The sequence below is a fragment of the Pogoniulus pusillus genome, chromosome 9 (assembly GCF_015220805.1).
Source record: "Pogoniulus pusillus isolate bPogPus1 chromosome 9, bPogPus1.pri, whole genome shotgun sequence".
In the NCBI taxonomy this organism is placed as follows: domain Eukaryota; kingdom Metazoa; phylum Chordata; class Aves; order Piciformes; family Lybiidae; genus Pogoniulus; species Pogoniulus pusillus.
The window spans coordinates 25,435,618-25,462,762 of NC_087272.1; the positions used below are offsets into that span (position 1 = coordinate 25,435,618).

At 39.2% G+C, this 27,145-nt stretch overlaps 1 protein-coding gene across 28 annotated transcripts in view; it reads left to right on the forward strand.

Moving 5' to 3' along the window:
* TENM3 (teneurin transmembrane protein 3) overlaps positions 1-27,145 on the forward strand; it is a 1,288,622-nt gene that overhangs the window by 927,038 nt on the left and 334,439 nt on the right. For 21 of the 28 annotated variants that reach the window (XM_064148897.1, XM_064148896.1, XM_064148915.1 and 18 more), the window contains 2 exons: positions 2,364-2,444; positions 26,265-26,567. The exons of 3 other annotated variants lie outside the window; for them this stretch is intronic. In XM_064148897.1, the coding sequence (XP_064004967.1) occupies positions 26,336-26,567 (232 nt within the window). In that variant the 5' untranslated portion in view covers positions 2,364-2,444; positions 26,265-26,335. The remainder of the gene's footprint in view (positions 1-2,363; positions 2,445-26,264; positions 26,568-27,145) is intronic. 4 more of the 28 variants (XM_064148900.1, XM_064148905.1, XM_064148912.1 and 1 more) reach the window with 1 other exon arrangement.

Consider the following 27,145-nt stretch of genomic DNA (forward strand, 5'->3'; position numbering starts at 1 on the left):
TTTTTGGGGTGGGGGAAACATCCTGTTTGTTTTTATTCTCTTGTTCTAGAATAATTTGCTATACGTGTGAATCCTCTTCTAGAGGAAGTGGATAGTGATTAGATGGACATCTTTCTTATTCTTTTGTGGAAATGGATTTCTTTTGCTCAGTGACAGGCATTTTTTTGTTTCCAAGTTAGGTTTCTTTTTCCCTCGTGGTCAGTTTATACTGCACCCCTGTAGAAAACTGCGTATCGCTTCTAGAACTTATTTGTCACACTGGCCAGTATCAATAATGCTCACTAAAATGCCCTGAACATACTGTTGAAGTTACTTGTTTAATTTTGTGTTCTGGCTGATGATATGTGCTACAGTTCTAAAATGCATTTAGAAGTTAAATATGAGTGATTCTTTCGTGATTTGATAATACAAACAGTAAGATTTAACTATGACCCTTTTTTTGGTCTTAAGTGATGTAGGTTATTTGAACATCTCAGGTATTCCCTTCTAAGTGTGGTTGTGTCACTTGTTTGTTTTTGTGTTTTTTGTTTTTTGTGGTTGGGTTATTTCTTTAAGTTCTGGGTTACACAAAAGAATTTAGATTTAGTTCTGATTTGATACTCAAAATTTCAAAACAGGTCATGTAGATGTGAAAAGGAAATTGATGCTTCATGCTTCGTTCAATTAAGTGTATGTGTTGTGGACAGTTATATTAGGTATGAAACTCCCAGGTGTGTAACTGGGGTGGCAGTTTTCAAACCTTTCAGCTTCCAGCATGAAAGACTGTGTGTCTGGCACTGAGTTTGCTGATTTGAAGTATGTGTTACTGATACCAGAGGCAATCACAAACTGCACTGTGTTGTTCAAAGCTGGGTACAGCACAAGCTAGTTTACAGTGTATGTGGCTTAGTCATTGGAACCTGGGGAAAGCTTCAGGGAGATCTGGGAAATGCCAGGCAAAGTGTCATCTCCAGGATGTTGATTATAGCAGCAGGGATGATCCGGTATGTCTTGTTTGGATTATAGTTGGAGCTTTTATGTTCAGGCAACCCTAGATGCTGGACATTTGTGATGCTTCTACTGCTGTCATATATGTGTATCTGCTGGCCCACTTGCAGAGCAGTCTGCTGCTGGTGGTGAATGAAAAAGCATGAGCAGGTAGTAGGCTGAAGATGGGAAGCACAATTTTAAGATTTTGGGTGTAGTGTTGATCCTTGTAATTTACTGTCAGTTCTAGAGCCATTTAAAAATACAGCTGGGAAGAAAATTCAGTTTTAGGCCTGATGCCGTTAGCAGTAGGAGGCTTTTCTGTGGGAAACTAGAAACTTCCTGTATTCTGATGTGTTTTTGCTGGAAGATGAGCAGGTACATATGTAAGGCTGTAATGAAAGTGCTTAGTTCTCACTGTCAGTGAGAATTGTGTGACTGGACATGCATGGGAGCTCACTGATAGTTTTCAGTCTATTAATTTCTGATGGGAACAATTAGTCCTCTGCAAACTAAAAGCCATGGCAGTTTTCATCTCCAGAAAGGGGCTTTTTTCTACTACCCAGAATATCTTAAGTCCATTGTTACTATCTCACACAAGTTTGGTCTAGTTGAGAGACCATGAATTACTGATACAACCACAGAATTAGTGATACAACTACAGATTTGTAGGAGGAAGAATTTCCTGTTGTTTTTTTTTTATACATTTTTAAATTTCCTTTTTTACCCCTCTCCTTTTGACCTCTCTTTGGCCTGTTGCTTTCTCCTCATGAAATGGTGATCAAGAGCCTCACTTGATACTATTTCAGGCAACAATTGAAAACCTACATGCAGGACAGAAGCAGGCCAACACAGGTACTGCCTAGCTGTAACCTGCAGGAGTATGTCCAAGATGGTTCTTTTGTCTCTTCATTCTTGCTCTTTTCACTAAGATAGTTGTTCTGACAGCTGAGGTAAAATGTCACACACATCATGGTAACTCCCTTTACTGTGGGACCTAGATGCGGTGCTGGATACGCAGCATGCCGGCTGCTTGAGTTGTTCTTACCCAGTGCCTGATCTGTCCCTGGAAGCATATTCTCCCTCCTCCTGGTTTGTAGGTGGCAGTGCTGCAAGTACCAAGCTTTCATACTTGCCATCACTTTGTCATCAAAAGCATAAGCAGGGTTTTCATTTCTAGAGTAGCCACAGTTGTCCTTTGATTTTTTTACTACAAGGGCAAGATTGTCCTACAGCCAGCAGCTGTGTATGTTACATGTGTTTCCATCTGCTAGACAATGCTATCATAAATGGTATCACTGTAGAAGTGTCCAGATGCTATGCTTTGAACAATGCTTAGGGTTTTGGCAGGTGTGACATGGAGTGCTCTTAACTAAAGACACTTCAATGTTTTTCAGATTCACAAAGTTAAAAGTGCTAAATGGCTGTGACATATTGGTGGAGGCTGAAGGACTGGAATCTGCATCTGGGGTCTGCAGGTAACTGAGAAGTATAAGCCTTCTCCATCCTGGAGAGTATAGTACTACAAAATGATGCTGGTAATCTTACTGCTCTTGTGACCAGGATCAAGAGCTATCAAACTATTTTTGCTGATATGGAGGCTTCTTTATTTATTTATAAAATCAAGTATTTTCCTGGAAGGTATAAAACTTCAGTAAAGGGAAGGGAACTCAAGATGATTATTTTTTGTTGATAGTTATGCTGTCACCAATAAGCAGGTTTTGCTTTTCTTCGAGCTCTCCTGCTACAATACGTGGTATAAAACTTCATGTGGCAAACTCATGCAGACTCTTCAGCAAGCTTCATACAGAATATCTATGTAGCATATAGTTCTAATGATGTAAATTTATTCATAAAGAACAACAAAGTATTTTTATTAGACAAATGGAGAAATCTGTATGCTTGGGACATCTTTTATGTAGTGTCTTTCGCCTAGCCCATCTATGCGTTCTTTGCCTGTGAGGACTCTGTAATGTGTTTTGCTAGATTGTTCATACAAAATGGCCATTCCCAGAGAAGTGCTGCTTCAGATGTCTGTTCTTCTGAGTATTCATGCTGGCAAAATTTTGCTAGGACCCCCAAACCTAATAATTGTTCTTCTCAAAGGATGGAACTTTGCAGAATATTATTAGATTATATCCAAGTGCAAATAGATTTTTGTGGCAATAGGTTTAATTTATTTTATTGAATATGTGCAGTTTCTCTATTAGTAGTAAAAGTAATGCAATATTGGGGAAAAAAAGAAAGTATTTCCAGCTAGAGTAAGTGTGTAGGTAGAAGGCATCTGAGCAGAACTGTAACCTTGCTGCAAGCAGTTCTCAAAACAGTGATTTCTACCTCAGAAGTAGGTATTAATGCAGTAAATTCATCAAACTATATTACCAAGATATATGGTTATGATTGTCTTTCTAAAGCCAAGCATTGATAAGAGCCAGCACTTAGAAATTGAATATTTTTTTCTTTTTCTTCTTACACCACTCTCAAAATTAAGATTGATTTGATCTGCCAGCATGTGACCTTTGCAAATCACAACACTACTTTATCACTTGATCCTTTTTCTGAAGAAAAACTATTTGGATCACACAGCTACCATCTATTATTACCTTGGAATCAATATGTTCCTTGTAAAATTCTATACTTTCTGTAAGTGGCTGCAAGTAAATCTGTGTAATATGGAAGTGATTTCTTTAGGACAGTAGTTGTGAACATAAGATTTAATAAATACACAGTGTTTGAAGCAAAGCATAATTAGATTTGGAGAGTTAGATATTCTGAAGAAGCTATAAGCAGATTTCATCTTGGAAGATGGAGATGGATTTTTTATGTGTGTGTGTGAACATGGTAGTTATTTTTATTCATTGTGTCTCAAATAATGAGCAGTACACAAACAATCACAGATAACCTACTGTTTGTTCATGTGCTTTCCTTGTAAGGATGACCTCAAGATACCAGCATCAACAAATGTTGATGAATTGCCGTGCTGAGTTATGCAGCAGTGCTGTGTAAATGCTGAATGCTAATGAAGTTGTAACTTATGTATTGGTAATATTTTTTGGGTTTAATGAGTTCTTCCATCAAAAAATAATTTTTAAAAATTGCTTGTTTTTCATCTTCATGCCCATTGTTTTGCTCTTAATGGTGTGGGTATGAGAATTAACAAATTCCCTGGAGTGTCTTGGAGCTCTTCAGGAGAAGGACATATTAAAACCAGCAGTCTGAGTCTGCAGGACAAACTTCCTCTGGAACGCCAGGTTCAAGAGGACTCTGTGGTGTCTTAAATACTTTGTATCAATTGTATTTGCTATCAGTTGCTTGGTACTCTCATTGCCCTACACTGAGGTTGTAGCCAGGTGGGGGTTGGTCTCCTCTCACAGACAACCAGCGACAGAACAAGGGGGGACAGTCTCAAGTTGTGCTGGGGGAAGTATAGGCTGGATGTTAGGAGGAAGTTCTTCCCAGAGAGAGTGATTTGCCATTGGAATGGGCTGCTGAGGGAGGTGGTGGAGTTACCATCCCTGGAGGTGTTCAAGAAAAGCCTGGCTGAGGCACTTAGTGCTATGGTCTAGTTGACTGGCTCGGGCTGGGTGATAGGTTGGAGTGGATGATCTTAGAGGTCTCTTCCAACCTGGTTGATTCTATGATTCTGTGATAAAAGAGAGTGAAACCGAAGTCACCACCACTGAAAGAAGCCCTTCTCTGACCTGTGCTGTTTCTTGCACCAGCTCTGGTATTCAGCACAGTGAGACATTTCAGCTCACTGACCCAGTACAAACCTGTTTCTTCTAGTTGAGAAATTTCCACATGGGGAGGCAGGAGGAGAGCTTTCTGCAGGTCTCCCTGAGAAATAAAACACTATTGCATGAAAATAATGTTGTTTAAAAAAAAACAACAAAACCAAAAAAAGCTGTGAAAGAGACAAAAAAGGTATTTGTAATCTACTTGCATATCATACAACTTTCCTTAGTAGAGAGCCTTATTTTAAGTTAACACGTGAATTTCTGTTATCCCTTCTGTGGAAGTCAGCAAGGCGTTTTACTCACTCACGTGCTACCACTGTGGGGCTGTGGAAAATGAACTCGGCAGGCTGATTTTTCAGCTCATCCTGATGTATATGGCAACAAAGCTGGTGAGGGGCCTGGAGCACAAATCCTATGAGGAGAGGTTGAGGGAGCTGGGCCTGTTTAGCCTGGAGAAGAGGAGGCTCAGGGGTGATCTTATTACTGTCTACAACTACCTGAAGGGGCATTGTAGCCAGGTGGGGGGGTGGCCTCTTCTCCCAGGCAACCAGCAATAGAACAAGGGGACACAGTCTGAAGTTGTGCCAGGGTAGGTATAGGCTGGATATTAGGAAGAAGTTCTTCACAGAGAGAGTGATTTCCCATTGGAATGGGCTGCCCAGGAAGATGGTGGAGGCACCGTCCCTGGAGGTCTTCAAGAAAAGCCTGGATGAGGCACTTAGTGCCATGGTCTAGTTGATTGGATAGGGCTGGGTGCTAGGTTGGACTGGATGATCTTGGAGGTCTCTTCCAACCTGGTTGATTCTACGATTCTATACATAAAGCACTGCAAGTATATGGTTTGGTAGAGGAAGAGTGAGCACCAGTTTGGTAGTTTTAATTAAGAAATGCTGCAGCATTGTGCTGGCATGTTCTAAAATAAGAGTAAAAGAACAGTGATACTGGTCAGGCCCAGCATTCAGCTAGCTTAATATCCTGTTTCCTTCTGTACACACGTGCAAAAAGGTATGAACAAATCCCTATTTCTCTTGCAGCTTAAGGTGGTGAGTAGTCGTATCTTCAGTATCTGTTCTTTCTGTTGCTTTGCTAGATCTTTCATGAGGTTTTAGCACAACTTTCTGTGAAGGCTTTCTCCACAGAGAAAACACTTATCTTTATCTGGGTTGTTGCTTTGTGTCTCAGTATTTTCTGTGTTACACCACAGCAACTTATTTTTGAGGCCTGTCTTGCAAGAGACCTTATCATGACCTTACTTTCTGTGTGGTATTCATTGTACTTCTGTAATTTTTTTTTCCTAGAAATTGGAAATGTCTGTAGAAGTTCTCTCTTTCAGATATTTTTGACCTCTACATCAGTGGAGTGTTATATCTTCTATGTGTGGGTATAGATAGACAAACCATGCTTTTGACTTCTGTTAACTACTGTGATTCCTTAAAAATCTGAATCTGGTCATTGCAGTTCAATGATCTACAGAGCTACTTTGGAGTCTGAGACCTGCATCTCTTGCCTCTCATGTTGTTGTCTGACACATGTCTCCAGGACATTCTTCTTAGATGTCACCAAATTGTTGGGTCAGTGATTTAAAAAAACCAAAAATAAAAGGCAAACAAACAAAAACCCCCAAACCAAAGTAAGCAAAGAACAACAAAAAAAATCCAGACAACAAAATCCAAAAGAAAACCAAACCAATGCTAGAACAATCCTTCCACAGGATGAATTCAGACTTTCCCATTAGCTGGTCTCTGTCCTTGTGCTTTTCTTGTATTTACATTCTTGTGACTTCCTAACATTCTGTAATAATGTCCACTTGAGAGGGATTAGAAGACAGTATCTATAAAACTAGGGGACTAGGGATGATAAAAGGAATCCTCTGTCCTCTTGCAGTTATGTTATTGTTCCTGTGTGAGGGAGAAAGTATATTTTTTTCTAAGGTATTATAATCTTGGAGTATTTTCTAACATAGTCCTAGTAAAATATTTGCTGCTTGGTGGTCACAACATTTTGAATACAGGAAAAAAGTTTTATATCCCTTCAGTTATTCATAGTAGTTAGGGCTGTTCTCAGAAGCTGGTAGGAAAGCTTGAAAGTCACTTCAATATGACACATAGTAGCTACCCTTGGCATTACATTTTTGCAGTTATGGTCAAAATAGGGTCATTCAGATAATTTTCCTTGACGGGAAAGTTTGGGAATCCTTAGTGAGAGAGCACACATTCTTGTAAACTGAGGAAGCTTTGTATGAACAGAGGTGAAGGATATAGAATTCAGCAGCTCTGTAAAACTTCTACAAAAGGCACCTTAACAAGTCCATTTGCCTCTGTCTCTGTAACATGTACCTGAAATCTGTCTCCTCTTTGCCCAAGTTAAATACAGTGGATACCAGTCAAACCTGAAGGTCATAGAGTAGGAAGAAAGGATGCTTGCTGTGCCTTTGCTGTAAACTTGGCTTTGGATGTTTTGGGTTCTGTAGCTATCTCTGACCTGTTATGAGGAAGCAAAACCCTCCACTTCCTCCAGCAGCTGCTGCTGGGAGAAAAATCAGTGAAGGAGGTGTATACGTAGAGAGATTCCAAGACAGGGAGACAGGCTTAGTTTGGCACACAAAGCTAACTTTTTATATATTTAAATAGTCTACATTTCTCAAGAGAGTGCTTCAAGCTATAGTTTACATTTTATGCCTTTTACTGAAAATTGTGATTTGTGATTGTTTTCTCTGTTTGAAACTCTTGTTTCAAAGCATTACGCACCAGTGGAGCTTCACAGGCAATTTTTTTACACTCAATAAGCTTGCTGTTAGGTGTTCTTTACATGGTTCTTTGTAATGTAACTTATAAAAAGGGGTAAATTTGACATAAATCTTAATCTGTGTTGTCTGTTAGGTTTGCTTTGTTGCAAAAAAGTGTATGTGGAAAACTCCTTAGAGGCACTGTCTGAACCTGAACCACTAGGTATGAAAATATTAAGGTCTTTGTATGAGGTGCTCTGGACAGTCTTATACAATTTGATTAAAGATTTTTGGGTTAATTTTTTTTTTTCTTAGAGAATGCACAGCTGCATACAGATTGTAAGTGATTATGGGAGGCAAGTAAATGCCATGAAAGAAAGAGCTATTGTAATTATAGGTAATTTCTGTACAGTATGTTATAAACAATGCTTTTTTTCATGCTCATCACAAATTCTGAGATTCTGACTAATCAATCTTAGGTGAGCTGTCAAAGCTTATTTAAAACTAGAATATTGCAATGTAAATTATTCAGCAGGCAAGACAATTTTTTCACAATAATAGGCTAACTCATATACAGAAGTGTGTGACTTTGAAAATCATGTAATTCTATTCCAGACACTACATTCCTCACTGTAACAAGATAAAGTTTAAATGAACATATTAGCAGGTTTAGCATCACATGGCTGTGTGTGTGCTCCAAGGTTCCACGTGTTAGCATTTTTTGTTTAATACCTGTTTTCTTTTGGACCTGGACCATAGTGCCTTCTTCCTCCCTCCTCACCAGTAAAAATTAATGATTCTTTTTTTTCTTTGCTACCAGTACAATTTATTGATCTTTGGAAAAAGAGACAAGTAATTATTTTGTTTAAACTCTTCCATAGTCATCACACAGTTCACAGTATGAATATAGTAGTAGAAGACAATGGGACTCTAATAAATAGTCACTTAAATATAAATACTCCTAAGGATTTGATTGATAGCATGAATTTCCAAATATGCTGGCTCTGTGCTGGCTGCCTTACCCTGTAACAGGCACTAGAGAGATAATTGGTCCTGAAGATGCAGACTGGCTTCTGAGATTTCACTGTCCATTTACAATGAGAGGGAACAACCTCAACTTGTGCCAGGGCAGGCATTGGATATTAGGAAAACTCTCTTCACTGAAAGGATTGTCAAACACTGAAACAGACTGCCCAGGGAAGTGATGTAGTCTACATTTCTGGAAGTATTTAAAGATGTGACAGGCTGGATGGTGGGGCAGAGGCCAATGGGATGAGATTTAGCAAGGTCAAGTGTAGGGTTCTACACTTTGGCCACAACAACCCCAAGCAGCACTATAGGCTGGGGACAGAGTGACTGAAGAGCAGCCAGGAAGACTGGGGGGTACTGGTAGATAGTAGGCTGAACATGAACCAGCAGTGTGCCCAGGTAGCCAAGAGAGCCAATGGCATCCTGGCTTGTATCAGGAACAGTGTGGCTAGCAGGATGAGGGAGGTTATTCTTCCTCTGTACTCAGCATTGGTCAGGCCACACCTTGAGTGCTGTGTCAAGTTTTGGGCTCCTCAATTCAAAAGAGATGTTGAGGTGCTGGAACGTGTCTAGAGAACGGTAACGAAGCTGGTGAGTGGCCTGGAACACAAACTCCATGAGGAGAGGCTGAGGGAGCTGGGGGTGTTTAGCCTGGAGAAGAGGAGGCTCAGGGGTGACTTCATTGCTGTCTACAGCTACCTGAAGGGAGGTTGTAGCCAGGTGGGGGTTGGCCTCTTCTCCCAGGAAACCAGTAACAGAAGAAGAGGACACAGTCTCAAGTTGTGCAGGGGGAGATATAGGCTGAATGTTAGGAGAAAGTTCTTCACAGTGATTTGCCATTGGAGTGGGCTGCCCAGGGAGGTGGTGGAGTCTCCATCCCTGGAGGTGTTCAAGAAAAGCCTGGATGAGGCACTTAGTGCCATGGTCTCATCGTTTGGATAAGGTTGGATGATAGATTTGACTGGATGATCTTGGGGATCTCTTCCAACCTGGTTGATTCTGTAATTCTATGTGCAGATGTGGTGCTTAGGGCCATAGTGTAGTGGTGGACTTAGTGCTGAGTTACTTGTTTGGCTTGACGATCTGAAAGTTCTTTTCTGTTCTAACTGATTCTATGGTTGTGTAAGACATGTGCCTAAGGAGAGCCTACATCTGCCTTTTGTGGACAATAATTCATATTATTCCCATCTCTAAGTGCAATAGCTGCTTTGTTAATTGGTAGGAGAGTGTGTTGCTCATCTGTAATGTTCCCATTGCACTCACTCTTTGTCAAAAGTATAGGTAGCATACCTGTCTGAAGATGTTTTTTAAAATAACATTCATATTCCTTTTCTTCAGCTTGTGAAAATTCTTACATTGCTGAGAGAGAAAAGTATATGTAAATCCCACCATAAAAGTAGATGCTTGGATTTCTCTCTTGATTAGACAACTAAGATACATAGAGAACTTGAATCTTTTCTAGTTCTACAATCTAAAACTTGTTCTAGTGGGAGGTGTCCCTGCCTATGCCAATTCAGCATCTGAGGGGTAGGAAGTTTATAACCCCTTTTGATTCTTTGCACGACTCCTCTGACAGGCTTCATAGAATTGAGATGTTTAGGCAGCTTTTAAGTTAGAAACAGAGAGGTTGTCCTGTTCTCATAGTGAAATATATATCTGTGTAATACTTTCTCTCAAGAAAATAGAAAAGCAGAATTTTAGAGCAGTTCATTATAAGCACACTGAGTTTTGGATTTGGTTTAGTTTATTTTAGGTTTTGGTGAAATTGTTCATTTTTAGCCATGTTTGGGGAGGTGTACAAGGAGCTGGTTTTGAGTGAAAGACTTTTGGGAGAAAGATCAACCATCCTTATGATAGAGTGCTGTCATTTTTTGTGCTCAAATCTGAGAGAGGAGTTCATTGATCTCAGTAATGAGGACATTGAAAAGTCCTTCAGCAAAACCAGGGGAGACCAAGTTTGATGTTTTATGATGTATCTCAGGTTTACTCGGTGAGAAGGAAGGAAACAAGCAGAAAAGATACCAGGTACAAACCATGACCTGCTAGACATTATAGTAGACTGGGAAGGGGGATGGGGTTTGGGGGGTTTATGCTTTTAATTTTTTTTATTTTTTTGAGAGAGGAAGCATTGTAGTCTTTTGTTCTCCCTTAGGTAGTCATCTTCATTGCCCATCATGTTGATTTCAGCCAGAGGAAGAAAAGAATGAAACAGATGGGTAAAAACACTTAAGATACTATGTTCTGCACTATTAACAGGCAGATTTTTTTAAAGCTCGAGAGTACTTTCTTCATGGCATGGTTAGACACAGACAGGTCTGTGCAGCATCATTTAATTGGATGTGTGTTGCAGTTCAGTAAAATTTCAAGTCAGTTTTAACCAGTCATCTTTATTTGGAAAGCAAAAGCATTCACTGTAACACAGGTCCTTTGCATTTGTATTTAAACTAAGCTTTCTTGACCAAAAAAATAATTGTGATTTAAGTGAAGAGAGGAGAAGATGCAACTGTACAGTAGTTAAGCCCTTAAATACTGTATTGCTCAGGTCTGTCTTGCTCTGGCAGTACCATTTTTGAATAGAACTGCATATTGTATGAATATTGACAGCCTTCCTGTGTACTTGTTAAACAAGATTAAAGAGGAAGTGGCAGGGAATTTACAGTCTTTTCAAAAGGGCCCGAAGGGGAGTGTTCTCATGTGCTAGTCTTTGGAAAAGAGGTGATTATGCTGCTCATATTTATTTTTAATAAATGTTATTCCAGCACCACTGTTTCTGTGCGTCAGTAGCAGAGTGCCTGGTAACAATACGTATGCTGGCATCTGTCTACTTTATAATTAAACATAGGCTCTCCTGTACATCAAGTATCTGAAATAGCTACAGCAAACATGAGTGCTGGTACTGTGTGTGCATAACCGCCGAAAGTTGTCATTGCTTTTGTGCTCCTATTATTTTTGAACTCTAAGCTGAACAGACTAACTGCTGCTAAGAAGCTGTCAGGGGATGCTTGTCAAACACTAGGTGTATCATGCGATCAGACCAGTGCTGGAATGGAAAAGTCAGTGGTTGGAAGGAGGAAAAAAGTGACCTTCTTCTCTCATCGTTGTCTTTATACTGAAAGGAACAGATGAGTTGCTGAATTATTCACAGTACTGAAAGCTTGTAATCGTTAGCAACGGTGGCGGCAACAAAGTATAGAGACACAGGCTGGGTGTTTTTTTTATTAAAATGTCTGATTCTGAAGCTCATCAAAGGATTCATTTCACAAAACTGTCTCTGGGAATTCAAGTACTTAAGGTCTTTGTGAGCGAGAGCAGTTTCTTCCAAAGGATCAAGAAATATATTGTTTTCTTCTTACTTCTGTAAGGATCTGTGTTGAAGTAAAGGTTAATATTAATCACAGGTCTTATGCAGCAATGGAACAAAGAAGCTCCGTGAAAAAGGTTTTCTGTTACAGCAAGTAACCTCTGCAAGTCAATTACAGTGTTAGTAATAAAGCAAAATCTTGTAACCCATAATAGATAGATAGTTACCCATTATATATAGATATATTACCTATCCATCCAAACAAATAAACCATTTCTCATAGTAGTAAAAGGTGCTTGAAATATAGTCAGGCAGTAAGATGGCTTTGGTTACAAACTGATACATAGAATCATAGAATCAACCAGGTTGGAAGAGACCTCCAGGATCATCCAGTCCAACCTAGCACCCAGCCCTAGTCAGTCAACTAGACCATGGCACCAAGTGCCTCATCCAGTCTCTTCTTGAACTCCTCCAGGGACGGTGCCTCCACCACCTCCCTGGGCAGCCCATTCCAATGGTGGAAGGCAAAGCTTTTCTTTAAGTCCCATAGTTTTGAGTACTTAAAGTACAGCCTGTTTACAGTTTCCCTAAAGTAGTTACCTTTTAACAATACAGCATTTAAAATTCTGATTCAGTAGCTGAAATTTAATACTGCATTCTCGAAAGTTACTTCTCCCCCTTTTTTTTTTTTTTTAGTTTTATACTGACTGCTATTGATGCTTATTACCAGCTTGGAAAGTGAGCCCTTGAATGCAATGTGTAACAATTACTGCATGATTTCACATGCGTGTCATTAGTGTTCTGTGACAAACACTCATCAGTTAGATTCTTCTTACCCAGATGAGAGCTCGTACGGCAGCACCCATTATCATCATCACTGTCTACTACATGTTTCTAAAGACAAAGGTTTTTGCATATGGGGAGAGTAAGTAAAAAGCAGTGGAAAGCAGCAGGAGAGCTAATGATTCGAAGCCTTCAGGAACCCATGTTTTTTAAGATTTTCCAAAGCTTTTACAGTCCTCCATTTCCTCTGGAAAGCTGTGTGGATTGGAAGATGCACTTTATTGATACGCTCTGAATTGTAAGATAGGAAAGCATGTGCTGTAGACAAATAAGAATTTCATAGTAGTTCAGTTAATATTTTAACAGTGTAGTAGCCTATAGCAATGTAAAAAAGACTATTTAAAAATACATTTTAAATTGTTAAACGGAACTTCCAAATGCCTTCACCTTTTTGGTGTTTCTCTTTCCCTTCAGTCTTACTGTGGGTTGTGAGGGTGTAAGTAGAATAGCAGGTGTGTATGGGTGTTTCCATGAAGTCACCAGCATTCCCTGTCCCCAACCACAGAAAGCATGGTGTTCATAGTGGGGCTGGCTTCCTTCTTATCTTGGTCCAAATGAGGCTGCTTTTATGTTTAATGTGGCCTGCTTTATTCTCATCAATTCCCAGCTTAGGTTTTTAAAGTTACCCCAAAGCTTTCCCAGCCCCAGCTTCCATGAAAAGCTTTTCCCTGTTACCCAGTGACTACCACAGGGCACCCCCCTGGCATTTTCAGGGAAAGGCTGAGCCAGGCAATAATAACTTGAGCACCTGGCAACTGTTAAAACTGGCTCAGGTTGAGTTGACCCCAGACAGCTCCCAAGACTCTGTACTGCCAGGTCAGTGTAAAGCCTCTGGCCTTTCACTAGCAAGAATCATTTATTGAGCTATTTCATATATGGCAATATAATTAGATTAAAGCTTTCTGAAATCATGAGCATCTGGCTTGTATTTCCTGTCTGAGGGAACTGTGAGTCAACACTAGCAAAAATGCACTCAGAACAAAACTGACTGAAGTAATAGCTAGCTGCAAGTCAGAAAATTCTTACTTAAACCTGGCTAAAAAGACATATTTTTTTTCTTTTAGTGTTGAAGTATATAAAACAATAAGCTAATGCTGTGTTGCCTAAGGGGAAAAGGTAGTCTCCTTATTTTCTCTAAACCCTGTCAGACTCCTCCTTGAAGCTTTTCTGGCTTTGTGATTCTCCTGCATGCCACACCAAGGCCCAGCTTCAGCAGAGCAGAAGTGCGACATAATCCTGTGTGCATTCAGGTGCGTTTGGTTGTGGAGGGCTGGAGCACAGGTTTGCTCCTCTTGCATGATTTTTGAACAAGGATATCTGCAAACAGTAGAGGAGGGAAGGGTGTGCCATTGAAGTTGCTACTGTGCTTTGTCTTTCTTTTTTTAAAAAAGAAAGAAAAGCTGTTCTGTTAGGTGGTGGTGGTTGTTGTATCTTTAAGTTTTTAGCTGAATTTCTTGGCATCTGCCAAATCCTACTTCAGTCAGTAGGGAGAACACAGGCTCCCTCAAAAGACTTCCAAGTCTGCTTTTCTGTTGTTGCATGAAACTCCAAACTCTAGAATTTTATCCCTGTGATTCTGACAAACGGTACTTGGTGAAGCTGATTTATATCTTGCTTGACAAAGCCAAGCTACTTCGTGATTTTGTGGATAAGGTGCTCAGAAATTGAGACTAGAATATGGCTTTCTCAAAAAACTCTATTGTGTCCTGTAGCAAGCGTGGGACACACGGAATTGGTGTACTTAAGCTTTCAGGACTGACATCCTAGTGAGATAAGTTACTACTTCCTTAGTTCTTTATGTTGTAGCTGTTACTGAATCACTGTGGCTCAATCTCCAATTTAACAATTCTGCAGGACAATCAGTGTCTTTTAAACTCGAGTCCCGTTCCAACCAGGAGTGTTTTTGTTGTTGCCATGTTATTGTAACAAGTAACAGCCTCACAGTAATGTCTTTGACTTGCTGATAGGCTTATTGATAGCTTACTCTTCTCTGAGGCAGCAGCTCCTGATAAATCTGGCGCCTCTGCCAGAAACTAATTACTCCTCAAGTACACAGGAACACAGCCCTATGGGGAAAAAAGGTAAAGCAAAACAAGCATAGGTAGCAACATTTTGTTGTTATTAGTGATGCTGGTTTTGGTTGCACAATGTTTCATTTTAATTGAATAAATAGATAAAAGGGATTTGGAGGGATATACAGTTTTATGTTTTTCTACTTTCAGAACAAGTATGGAATTTATCTTCACAATGCTGTTTTGCACCTTAGACTGATAGCCTTGAGGTCTCTTCAAGCCTTTGTATCATGTGTGATCTTAAAATATCCACCTATGTTAATTTGATGTAGGAAGTTTCTCTGTTGTTTTTCTTTGGGGAAGGGAGAAAAGGGTATTTAAAAACTGAACTTATAAGAACATTCTTGGTTTATGTGTTCTTCCAGTACTCTCTGCTTTTACTTTAGTTTGATCACTTTTACCATGAACAAATCATTATTGTGAAGAGACAAATTAAGAGCATCGAAGTGTTTTGGAATATACAATTGTTGAAGGGGTAAAGGAGTTAAATTAGTGATGTAAATTTCTCCTGTGGGTTTACCTACATAATAGTGGGTTTTATTATTTTAGATTCAAAAGAAAATTACTTATGATATTTTTCCAACACTATGACTTTCATAGTATTATTTGGTTTATATACTTATATAACATTTATTTTTTATATACTTGTATATGTGTGGGGGTACATATATATTTCACTATTTTTGTAATGCTCTATTAAGCTTTTTAAGCATTAGGGAAGCAAGATCTGCTCATCAATTAAGAGTTGATGGTTGTGTGCGTAGTCAGGCCACAGAAAATATATCCTCAACTTTTCAGTCTCTTTCACCTGCTTCTTTCTACTCTCCACCTGTTTCAAGCTCTTCATGGAAGTCTGTCTTTCTCCATTACAGTTGTGCTTGTAGATTTGTTTGGGGTTTGTTTTGTTTTGTGTTGTTTGCAGTACTTGCTGTCTGTGTGTGAATATTCTATGATTACATGAGCTTAAACTCAGCGGTATGGAAATGCTAACTGATGTAAAGGAATATGAACGTTTCTTTCAGCCATCCTGTTTGCCCATAAACTCCTCAAATCCCAGCATATATTCTGTGTTAAATCTTTCTCTTTCTGACACCTGCTTCTTGCAAAAGCAAATTAACTTACACACACAAATTGTGTCACTAATCCTGCCCGACAGCTCCATGCAGCACAAGAAGGCAGTCTGTGCATGAATCAGAGGTGTGGAGTAGCCCATTCCTTGTTCCCAGCTGAAGACCCCCTCCAGAAGATGAGTATGTCCAGAGATGACAGCCAAGTGGTGTGAATCCCTTCATTCACCCAGCTGGGTGTGCTCATCCTTTCACCTGGATGCGTTAAGAGCCTATGATATTCATCAGACTGGCTCCAGTCTCAGGGCTTATCTACATCAGTGTTTTTTAAAGTGCACTCTTCTGTCAGCATCGCTGCATCTGCACAATAAATTTTGCTAGCTTAAGCTATGGCTTCTAGTAAATTCAACAATGCTGGCAAAACTTGAAAGCATAGACTGGGTGTCCTCAGTACAGTGTCTTTTTAAGTGTGCTCCTCAGCTGTGCAAATAGAGACATTTTTGATGGCATTAATTTCAGGTATAGATGCTGGGTGTTCTCTCCCTTTTCTAGCACCTGCATTTTTTCATTCTGGCCTGCCCCTCAGGAGTAAGAAAGAAAGATCAGAATTTTCCTAAAATGCCACCTTAGGTGGCATCACAGATAGGTGCCCTACCTACAGATATCACCCACCAGTGGAAGAAGAGACCTGCAGGAGGTAGTTCTTTGCCCCGGGTCCCCAGCTTCCTGTAGGAGGCATTGCGTTACTGAAGATTAATTGCTTGGGGTTTTTTAAGCACTGCTACCAGAGAGGCTCTTGGTTGATAGTCAAGTAGAGCCACTCCAGAGTATGCTGTATGAACACTTTCAGGGAGAAATGTAGCCCTTTGAACGATTTTGTTAGTCTCACATAGTGAGCTAAAGAACTTACTTTACAATTCATTGTTCTTTTGTTTGCCCCTAATAGAAGTCTTAGTTCTGTTGAAACTGGAGACAAAACCTGGGAGGTAGGAGTAGAACGGGGCAAGTACAGGACAAAATTTTTTTGTATGACCTCTAAAGTAAGGCTAAAAATCTGATGCTATGAAAAGAGTGGTTTGAAAGAGAGTTAGAACATGGATTACAGAAAGAAAGTGATCCAGCAGGGTAAACAACCTCCAGCCTTTACTGTCTACTGATATTGGATAGTGCCTAAGAAGAGACAGTTAGAGGTTGTGACAAGAGGACACAGCTTGTGCAGAGAGAGAAGCAGGAACCTGAGGACTGTAGAGGAAGACATGACAGCTGATGCAGTCTGAATAGAAGGGATAGTTGAATACAGTAGTAGATGTTGCTAATGTAAATATAATCAAATTAAGCAGTGCTTTACTACATGTTCTTGAGACCTTAGCTAATAAATTTCCACACTGCTGCATTACAAGTAGTAGATGAATGTTGTGATAGTATGAGCATGCAGTACTGCTCATGTTTCTGTGGGGATTTTTCATCATGTTTGGGACTCTTCTTTATGTGTGTGAGTGTTGGTGGTGTGGTTGGTTGGTTTGTTTGTTTTCTTACTGTTTTGAGAAAGTTGAAAGTGGGGGATACAATGGAATAAGTTTGAACAAAACTAAATTCTTGAGCATTGAAAAAAATTGGCAGCATGCCTTACACATCTTACTAGTGACTGTATTGAGGTGAGTCACTAAGTAATTCTCTAGGTTTCCAGGCTGTAACAGTATCCTAATTATAATGTTATTTGGTCTGAAAAATCTAGTTACCTTTCAGATCATTGTGGGGAAAAAAAAAAAACTTCATGTGAAAGTCTTGTGTTTATGTGGAATTTCAGCTTCTGCTGTGAGAAGTTGGACATGGAGATAGGGGCTGGTGGTGCGAGTGCATCCCATGTCATGTGCCTGCAGCAATTATTTCAAGGCTTATCTTTTGCTATTCTTCCCTCCTCTATATGTCCTCAATGACATATTGATTGCAGTTTCCTGAGGTTCTTCTTTTGTTTTGAGACACCTTCACAGTGATATTCTCAGCTCAGCCTTCTGACTGTAGGCCCAGCTCTTGCATGTCACATGTAATATAATTCATTTCCCTTCTAGTGATTTGAGAGATGTATTATTTTTGAAACCTCACTACTGTCAGATTGTTTGAAATTAACTGAGTTGCTGAACGGGGAGCTGAATGATCGACAGCCTGTTCAGATGGTGAAGCTGACATACTGATAGCTTTGATTTCCAAACAGAAATGCAGAAACCATTGTGCTGCGCTTTCTGCTTGGAGACCTGGGGACTGTGGCACCTTTGCTGCTGCTCCTGGCTTGTTACATGTTGTTCCTGTTTAGGGTTCTCCATTCAACTTATTTTAGTTTTTTTAAATCCCTAGTTTTTCTGGCTTTGTGTCCAGAGCAAAGGTGGACTGCCAGGAAGAGCCCCAAGCAGATGTAAGAGTAAACTTGGGAGATACCATTCAAGAAGGAATGATATTCAAATATATCAGGAGACCATTGAGATAGGTTGAGTAAGAACATGGGGGAGGAGGAGGGGGAAATCTTGAGTAAAAGATAGGGAGGGAAAGAGATGATGGCGTGAAGGATGAATTTCAAGTTTAAAGGAGCAGAGGAAAGTATTTAGGCCTTTCTAATTGCTGCTGAATAATGAATTACTCACTGCTGACTCTGAGAGTTTATTACTTTGCTCTAAAGTAAATAAAGCACAAAGTTTCTCCATTCTGACGTTTTCTTTTTTCTTTTCCTCTGCTCATTCTTTTCTTCTTAAACTCTTCTGTCTTTCTAGGCTTACTGTGTTAATTCTTCTCCCCCATGTTGTCATACTGAGTGCTAATGATTCTGTCTCCATCCGCTTTCCATCCTGAGCTCATTTCAGTGTTAATTTTTCCTTTATACTGCAGTGTTTCTGCTCTGTTAACTTCCTTCATCTCTCCATCTTTTCATCACATACTCTCACTGTCATTCTTTCTATGGGAGCACACCACATCATTTCAGTCTTTTGACTTTCATGTTCTGTCTCAGGTAGGTCCCTTAGCCCTTCAAAGCAAAACTCAAATCCACAAATTCAAGGCAGATAGTTCCTCTCCAGATGAGAGTTCATGATAAGTCCTGCAAACTGTTCCTCTGAAGAGGCTGTTCCTGTTCGGAGAGCAGTTTATCCAGTGTCCTAGGCCTCAAAGAATCACAAAATTGTAGAGTATGGAAGAGACCTCTGGAGATGAGGTTCCAATACTCCACCATGCTCAGCATAAAGAATTTTATCCTTAAGATCAAGTGAAATCTTTTGTGTTCTAGTTTGTGCCACTTGACCCTTGTCCTGTCACTGGGCACCACTGATAAAAGCCTGCCCTATCCTTATAATCTTTCCCTTTATCTCTTTAGGTATTTATGTACATTTATAAGATCCCCTCTTAGTCTTCTCTTTTTCCAGGCTAAAGAGCTTCAGGTCTCTCAGCCTCTCCTCTCAAGAGAGCTGCTCCTGTCCCTTAACCGTTCATTAGATGGCCCTCCATTAGACTCTTTCCAGTTGTTCTCCGTCCCTCTTGAGCTGGGAAGCCCAGAAGCGGACACGATACTCCAAGTGTGGCTTCACCAGGGCTTTGTCAGACTCTTCTCCCCATTTTGTACTGTCAGCAAACTTTCTGAGAGTACAATCTGTCCCTTCATCCAGACCGTTGATGAATGTGGTGAGCAGGACTGGACCCAGTACTGAATCCTGGGCAACACATAGAAGGCTATCAGATTGTTCAAGCATGATTTACCCTTTGTGAATCCGTGCTGACTACTGCTGATAATCATCTCTGTCCTTGCAAGTTCTGTTTTTCTTCAGGGCCTGCTTGGCAACTTAATAGCCAGTAGAGCCCCAGGCTGCATGCACGCACAGTCAGTTTACTGCTGTTTTCATTTTTCGCTTCTGAAGGTTTGCAGCCTTGCTGTGTGGAGGCCCCTAGCAAGCAGAAATAGTTGGAGCTTCATCTCAAATGCTGCTGCCCAGTCTTTGTACTCTCCAAAGAAAACATCATCTCAAGAAATACTCTTCTCAGTCCCATCATTGCAGAGAGTGCATCATCTTTTTCTACCCATGTGAGGAAATCCACGAAGTGTTCTTGTCCCCTGCCCCTTACCTTCCATTTTGAGTTTGGGTTTTTTTTTACCTCCCCCACAAAGGTTTCAATTTTAAGTAATGGCAGTCAAATTGTTCTGCAAACATCGACTGCTATGACTAACCAGGACCCTGCAGAACTATTCTATCTTGCTGATTTTCCTGGATCTTATTTGCAAGAAGCTTTTAGAATGAAGGTATGGTACTTTGAGTTGTTGTTATACTGTCTTAAATGGACTCGAGATTTTTAGATAGATGATGTAAAGTAACATTTTATTAACATTGCATCCTGTAGCGATGGTAGATATAAGTATTCCATGTTCCCCTGACTAACATAGGGAAATACTTTGAATATGCAGCAAATTTTACTCTTCTTTTTCTTTCTTTTTTCCCTTCTTTTTTGTTTGTAATTTAATTCTCAAATGTAGGGCTATTTAGTGACTTAAGTGAGCTTTTTTTTTTTTTTTGCATTTTAGTTTGTGAACTGCCTGCCTGACAGGCCATTTGTTTCCCAGTCCCTCTTAAGAATGCTGACTTCAAATGCATTCTCTCTATTTTTTTTTTTTTTGCTGGAAGACAGACTTTTAATATTAAGAACTGAGTTTCTAGATATGACGACCTGAAATGTCCATGTATTAAGAGTCATCAGTTTGACTAATGGCACACCATGGCTACAGATCATCCTAAGCACCTCTTCAAAGTGTCATTTTTCCAGCTCAGTTGATTTCTGACATATCTCACTTTATCAGCTATTGAAGTGGAAATTTCATCACTCTTTTATGCCTTTTGAGTTTTTCTTAGTATTTGTTTGTAATAGGTTTTATGGGTGATTAGTTGTGTGAATTGTATTTTTTGTGGACAGAAGATTGTCTTAATTTCTGTATATTGCACTTAGGCTTTTTAATCTACTTGTTACATGAATCAGCTGAATTTGCTTTATTCTGCTATTGCAAGGCATGCAAATATTATACCTAGTGCAAATTATACATAATGTAGTATTTACATTAGTAAACAGTTACAGAATAAAAGGAAATGACAATTAAAATGATGATACTTCCAGTAATGTTTCTGTCCAGCAGCACTACTTAGATGTTATTTTCAGCAACTATTTGTCAGTGATGAGAATGGGCACTGTCTGGGCTTGTAGCCTGTAAAATCCTTTGCTTTTATCTCACACAGAAGTTCAAGCCTGCTTCTTCTCTTGGAAGTCTTATGATTCTTTTCTTGCCTGTGTTTATGCAGTAGTGTATCGTGAAAGGAAATTTCTTCCCCATCTAAGCAAGCCTTCAGACTTGTGCTTTTATCAATGGATCAGTGTGGAAGGATCAGTGATTCTTAATTTGTAATAATGGTATTTAGCAATAAAAAGAATAGTAATTCAGTAATAATAATGCAGGCATTTGAATGCAGCTAGGAATACTGTTGTTCTTGGTAATACCTTAAGTGTTAGATTTTGGTGTTGAGAGAGAAGGTTGCAGTGTGTTATATATAGATTCTTTCCCTAGTTCAGTTTTGCTGGCCTTGGGAAGGGAAGAAGAGTTTTGATCAGAGCACTGCGTTGCCTTCCTTACTGTTCCTTCCCCTTGTGACGCTGGGGAGAGGGGAAAGGAGAGGTCTTGTTTGGCCTTCCTTATAACAGTTGTTCTGTAGAAATATACAAGTTTTATCATCTCACTCTTGAAACCTTTTCTATTCCTGCAGTGTATATATTAAAATAATTGCTCTTTTATACTCACTAGTTCCATTTTTGCTTTGTATGTTTTGATATGTCATAGTTGGGTGTTTTAGGTAACACTCTGTAGCATGACCCTAAAGCCTTGTTTGCATCTTGGCAATTAAAATAGATATTATATTTTATGTCTGTTGTACTTCCATATGGTGGGGAAGGGCTTTAGTGATGAAGTTTGGTTTATTGTAGGAGAAAAAGTAAGCAACAGTTTAAATCATTGTTTGACAGTGACTTTATTTCATGTTACAATAGATGATTAAGAGGAACTGATGAAAGGCTGTCCTGGGGAATTTTAAATAGAATGCAAAACTTCTTCTGCTTCATCAGTCAGCTTTGGCTGTATCTGAGACTTCAGTCATCAAAGTTCTTGCAGCAGTCTTGACGTTTGTGTGTGAATATGCCTCGTGCTGTTTTGGTGTTTACACTGCAGCTCTCTATGCCACTTGAGAGAAAAGTAAAGAATTTTGATAATTGGTTTTAATTATTATATCTATGTACCTTATCTGACTTGGTAATTAAATATTGTGCTAAATGTGCTAGAGATATCAGGGGACTACAAAGTAGCCTGACATATATGGGTGTGAGCTCTGTGATCCCAGCGACCTGGTCATATAGAATAAATACTTCTCTGTTTTTTCTGGTTTCCCTTTTAAACCAAGTTGAAAGAAATAATGTAGGTATCAGTTTCCTCTTCACAACTTCGAAATATTTTTAAAATTTGGAGTGACACTGAGAAGGTGCAGTCTGAGCTGCAATCAGCTAAGATAGCTACCCAAATGGGATGGACGTGGCTATATGAGAGCTGACATGTCAATCTGGTGATTAGCACACACTCTTCCTGTTTAATCCAGCCAGGAGCCTGTAACATTGGACAGATCACTGAAAAGGTCATGGGAGATCCTAATGCTCAGTGACACAGAAAAGCATCCTGAGATTTTATAGTTAGAAAAACATCAGACAGAAACTTCAAGTAGTGGCATGCACCAGTGAAATATTTTTCAATGTCTTTGGTATATGCAGGCCATTTTATGTTAGCACTGTAATACAACATGTAACAGTATTTAGCATAGCTGTTTTGACATGCTGTTGTGAGTTAGCAGTTCAGTAGCTTTGTAAATATTGCTACATGAAAATTCTTCATTTTATAGAAGCAAAGCTATTCAGTGGGCCATAAATGTTGACACATAAGCAAAAATTACTTGCAGATGAGAGCGAGGACTTTGTAACACGTCACAGTATAAATTTAATTTTACTTTGTTTAAAATTCTAGTTTGATTTGCCAAAACAAAAATATGTGAGATTATTTGCTTTGTTCTTTTGAGTTTGTATTGTACTCAGTATTTTGCTGAGCTTCTTCTAAGGCATAATAAAAGAAAGCTAGTCAATGCATTTGGGTAAACCCCCCCCTCCCCCCCAGGTTTGCAAGTTTTATGTTATAACAAACAGAGGAGAAGAAAAAAAGGAAATATGTTTCAACTTTATGCAACAGTGTTTCATTTAAATCTGAATATTTTAGTGGGAATACTTGTTAATATTTTAACTAGTGACCTTTACAAGAAAGGTGCTGATTAGATGCAGTAACTGAGGGTTTGGTGTGGGTTTCTTTTCTCCTTGAAGTGTTTTTCTCAGTACTTAATATTTCTCTAAAGTGTTGTTTGGGTTTTTTTTAAAAAAGGAGACAAGAATCCATGATGACAAAAGTAAGTCATGCACAGTCCTGAGACAGTGAAACATCCTACCACAGCAGTGACTTACAGTCGAGATCTTGTAAAGCTGTCTACAAATCATTCTTTGTTTGGCTTGCGATTGCTGGCTTACCACTTAAATATTAAACCTGAGAATATACTTCTGCATTCTGCAGATATGCTGGTGTTCCCTCATTCTGTGTTTATATCATGGTACAGAACCTTTATTCTGATCTTTAAGATAGCTTTTATTCTGCCTGCTTCCACATATGTGTTTTAATTCACTGGAGAAATAATTTTTAATGTATGAGTCTGAGGATGTTAGGTGTTCCTAGAGCTTGCTGAGAAGTTAAAGGTTGCTGAAGCTGAACAGGTTTTTTTTGTGTGTGTGTGTAATTCCAGATTCAAAAGGATCTTAACTCTTACAGGATTTTTGTATTTTTTTTCCCCCAAAATGACCGCAAGATATCTCATAGTCTTCATTGTTGTAACAGCACAATCATTATTAAAATGTCCTCATAATGTGGTGTTTGTGTTTTTTAACCTTTTGTTTCTCTACCTGCAGAAGCAATAGATAACTCAGAGAACTCTCTTTTGAAGTTGTATTGAATTCATTGACTTCAGTGGGAAGCAGATCAGTACTTTCTCATGCTTCAGCATAGATTAAATCTTTGAGGATTTAAGCTTGGTATAGTAATGAAGTGTTGTGCAAAGAAGGATTAGAGTTTTCTGGGTTTTGGTGTTTGGTGGGTTTTTTTAATGTTATAAAGGAGCTTGAAAACTTGGTGGGGGAATCAAAATTATTTCATCTTTGATATCAGTTTTCCCATGGCACAATTTAGAAAGCTTAGGAATTAGTGGCCCTTTAAAGTCTTGAAACACTTAGATGAAACAGGAGATACATTTCTATGTGAAGTCTTTAAACTGCAAAGAATACTTGTATGTGTAGAAATGATTTCTTAAAATCACAATTCGGTTTAGTATTAATTAAGCAGTTTATGAATTGTCTAGAAAGTTATTTTACATGGAAAGAACTTGCACTCATTAATCAAAAACTTTAGAACCTATTTCATATAACTTAAAAAGATACGCTGCAAGAGCAAGCAGACATCTCAATAGTCATGGATTTAATAAGGTATTCTATTATGAAAGTTTTTTCTGGTCATGGACAAATACTTCTGTTTCTTTTTAACCACTTAATATCTGAAAATACAATAAATTTAGTCTAAATTGTGAGGTCAAAAAATACAAGAGCTTTTCATGGAATTTCATAACGAAATGATAAAAAATAAGCTGCCATTAACAAACCTGAATTACACTTCTATAGTAAAACAAATACTCTTTAAAAATCTTTTCAGCAGTGAGAACTGGTTAGTTTGATATTACATGTCTAAAATGAAAAAGTTGAGTTCTAAAGCAAGGTTGTTTTTGCTGAACTATGTACATGGAGCTAGCTGTTGCTTTGTGATCTGTGTTTTAAATTGTCATTTTAATTCTACATCACAAAGGACTTGTCTGATAGTACTTCACAAAATAGTTGTGGTACTTTAGGCCCTTAGGAGAGAGTTCTCCTAGGAAGAGAGTCCTAGTGTGTACAGGGTGTTAAAGCAGACGTATCAAAGCCTCAGTTAACAGGTGAAGTTGCAAGGTATTTAAATCACTCAAAGTGTTCTTTGTTTAGATGTTTGGTTTTTTTTTTTCAGTAGTTTAACAATTTAAATATTTTTCTTTATTTTATCACTTTCCTATAAAGAACAAAAGCAAAATTGTCAATCTGTTTCTTACTCTGTTAACAGTGCGATCTCTTGGGTCCTGTGCATTTAGTCAAAATATGGAACTGGGAAGCCTTGTTTTGAAAACTAAGTGGAATGAAACAGTAAAGAAAAATAAATAGTAATAGAACTAAAAATTACTGTAATTTTTCCTTTAAAACTTGAGATAAGGAAAAGCTCTTTCTGTCACTTGCAAATCAGACAGTTACTTGCTTTCTAGCACAAGTTACATAGAATCTACTGTCTGGGAGAAATCTTTGTGCATATCACCTATAATGTTTTTGTAGCTTGCTGTGGAATTACTTGTTCTTGATGAGAACAATGTTCTTGGAATAAAAATGACAACAAGAAGTTGCAGAAGACTGCATAAAAAAGGCAGACATTAAAGACATTTCTGATAAGCAGAATGAAGTCAGACTTGCCTTTAAAGTATGCGTAGAAACATGGAATAGGTTAGCTTGGAAAGGACCTCGAAGATCATCCAGTTCCAAACCCCCACCATAGGCAGGGACGCCTCCCACTAGAACAGGTCTCTCAAGGCCTTATCCAGCCTGGCCTTGAACACCTCCAGAGAGGGAGCATCCACAACCTCCCTGGGCAACCTGTTCCAGTGTTTCACCATCCTCACTATAAAGAACCCTTTCCTAACATCCATTTTGAGTCTCCCCTCTTCCAGTTTAAACCCATTACAAGACCTTGTAAATAATCCCTCCCCAGCCTTCCTGTAGGCCCTCTTCAGATACTGGAAGGCTACTACAAGGTCTCCTGGAAGCCTTCTCTTCTTCAGGCAGCAGAGCACCAACTCTTGTAGCCTGTCCTCATAGCAGAGGTGCTTCAGCCCTCTGACCATCTCTGTGGCCCTCCTCTGGACTCGCTCTAACAGTCCAATGTCCTTCTTGTGTTAGGGACTCTGCACACAAAGAAAACAATGTAATTGCATAGACTTCAGATGAGTAGCAGTTTTTAAAGCTGGAAAACTACACTTTTTTCTGCCCAGTTCTCAGTCTGACTGTGATCTTCTAATACATGTAAAATTAAGAAGTATTATGTTGCGATTCACAAGAATTCCTTTGCTGATTTCTTTCTTTAATCATCAGAGTAGCTGATGTGTGAATCTCAGGGAAGTTGTTGCAAAGGTTCCAGAAGTGTATCTTGCCCATTGCTGATGAGATCTTTCTCTTCAAGACCGTTAGGAAGCAATCGTGGCTGTCAGAGACTGTTGTAATACATCAGGGGTTGTCTTTCTAATTTCGTTATAGGTGAATGTAAACTGAATGTAGAGAAGACTTCCCAATAAGCTGGACTGATGTGCACAGAGAAGGAATGAAGTATGGATGTGAAGGAACGTAGGCCTTATTGCTCCCTGACAAAGAGCAGACGGGACAAGGAACGGCGCTATACAAATTCTTCCACAGAAAATGATGAGTGCAGAGTGCCTACACAGAAGTCTTACAGCTCCAGTGAAACCTTGAAAGCTTTTGATCATGATTCCTCTAGGTTGCTGTATGGAAACCGGGTAAAAGACTTGGTCCACAGAGAAGCGGATGAGTATACCAGACAAGGTAGGCAAGATGTTTTAATTCAGAGTGTATAATTTGTTAGTACCAAGTAACAAGGCATTCTTACTGCAGGAGAAGTATGGTATTATACAGGAGTCATCAGCTTTAGTAATACTCCATGCACATAGCACACTTTACTTGTATCTCCCTAAATGTTTTCCAAAGATGGGAAAGCATTGTGTACCACCTTTGAAATAAATATGTGATGCACAAAAAAGGTAAGTAAATGGTCCATGTTAGGTAGTAGGACAGTGACAAAATTGCAGACTCAAGTGCGAAGTATTTAGGCCTTATGGTTTTAAAAGCTAGATCTCCAACATAAATTCAGCTCATTAAAAGATTATGCAACAGTTTGCCACTTCACAGTATCACAGTATCAACAAGGTTGGAAAAGACCTCACAGATCATCAAGTCCAACCTGTTACCACAGAGCTCAAGGCTAGACCATGGCACCAAGTGCCACGTCCAATCTTGCCTTGAACAGCTCCAGGGACGGCGACTCCACCACCTCCCCGGGCAGCCCATTCCAGTGTCCAATGACTCTCTCAGTGAAGAACTTTCTCTTCACCTCAAGCCTAAAT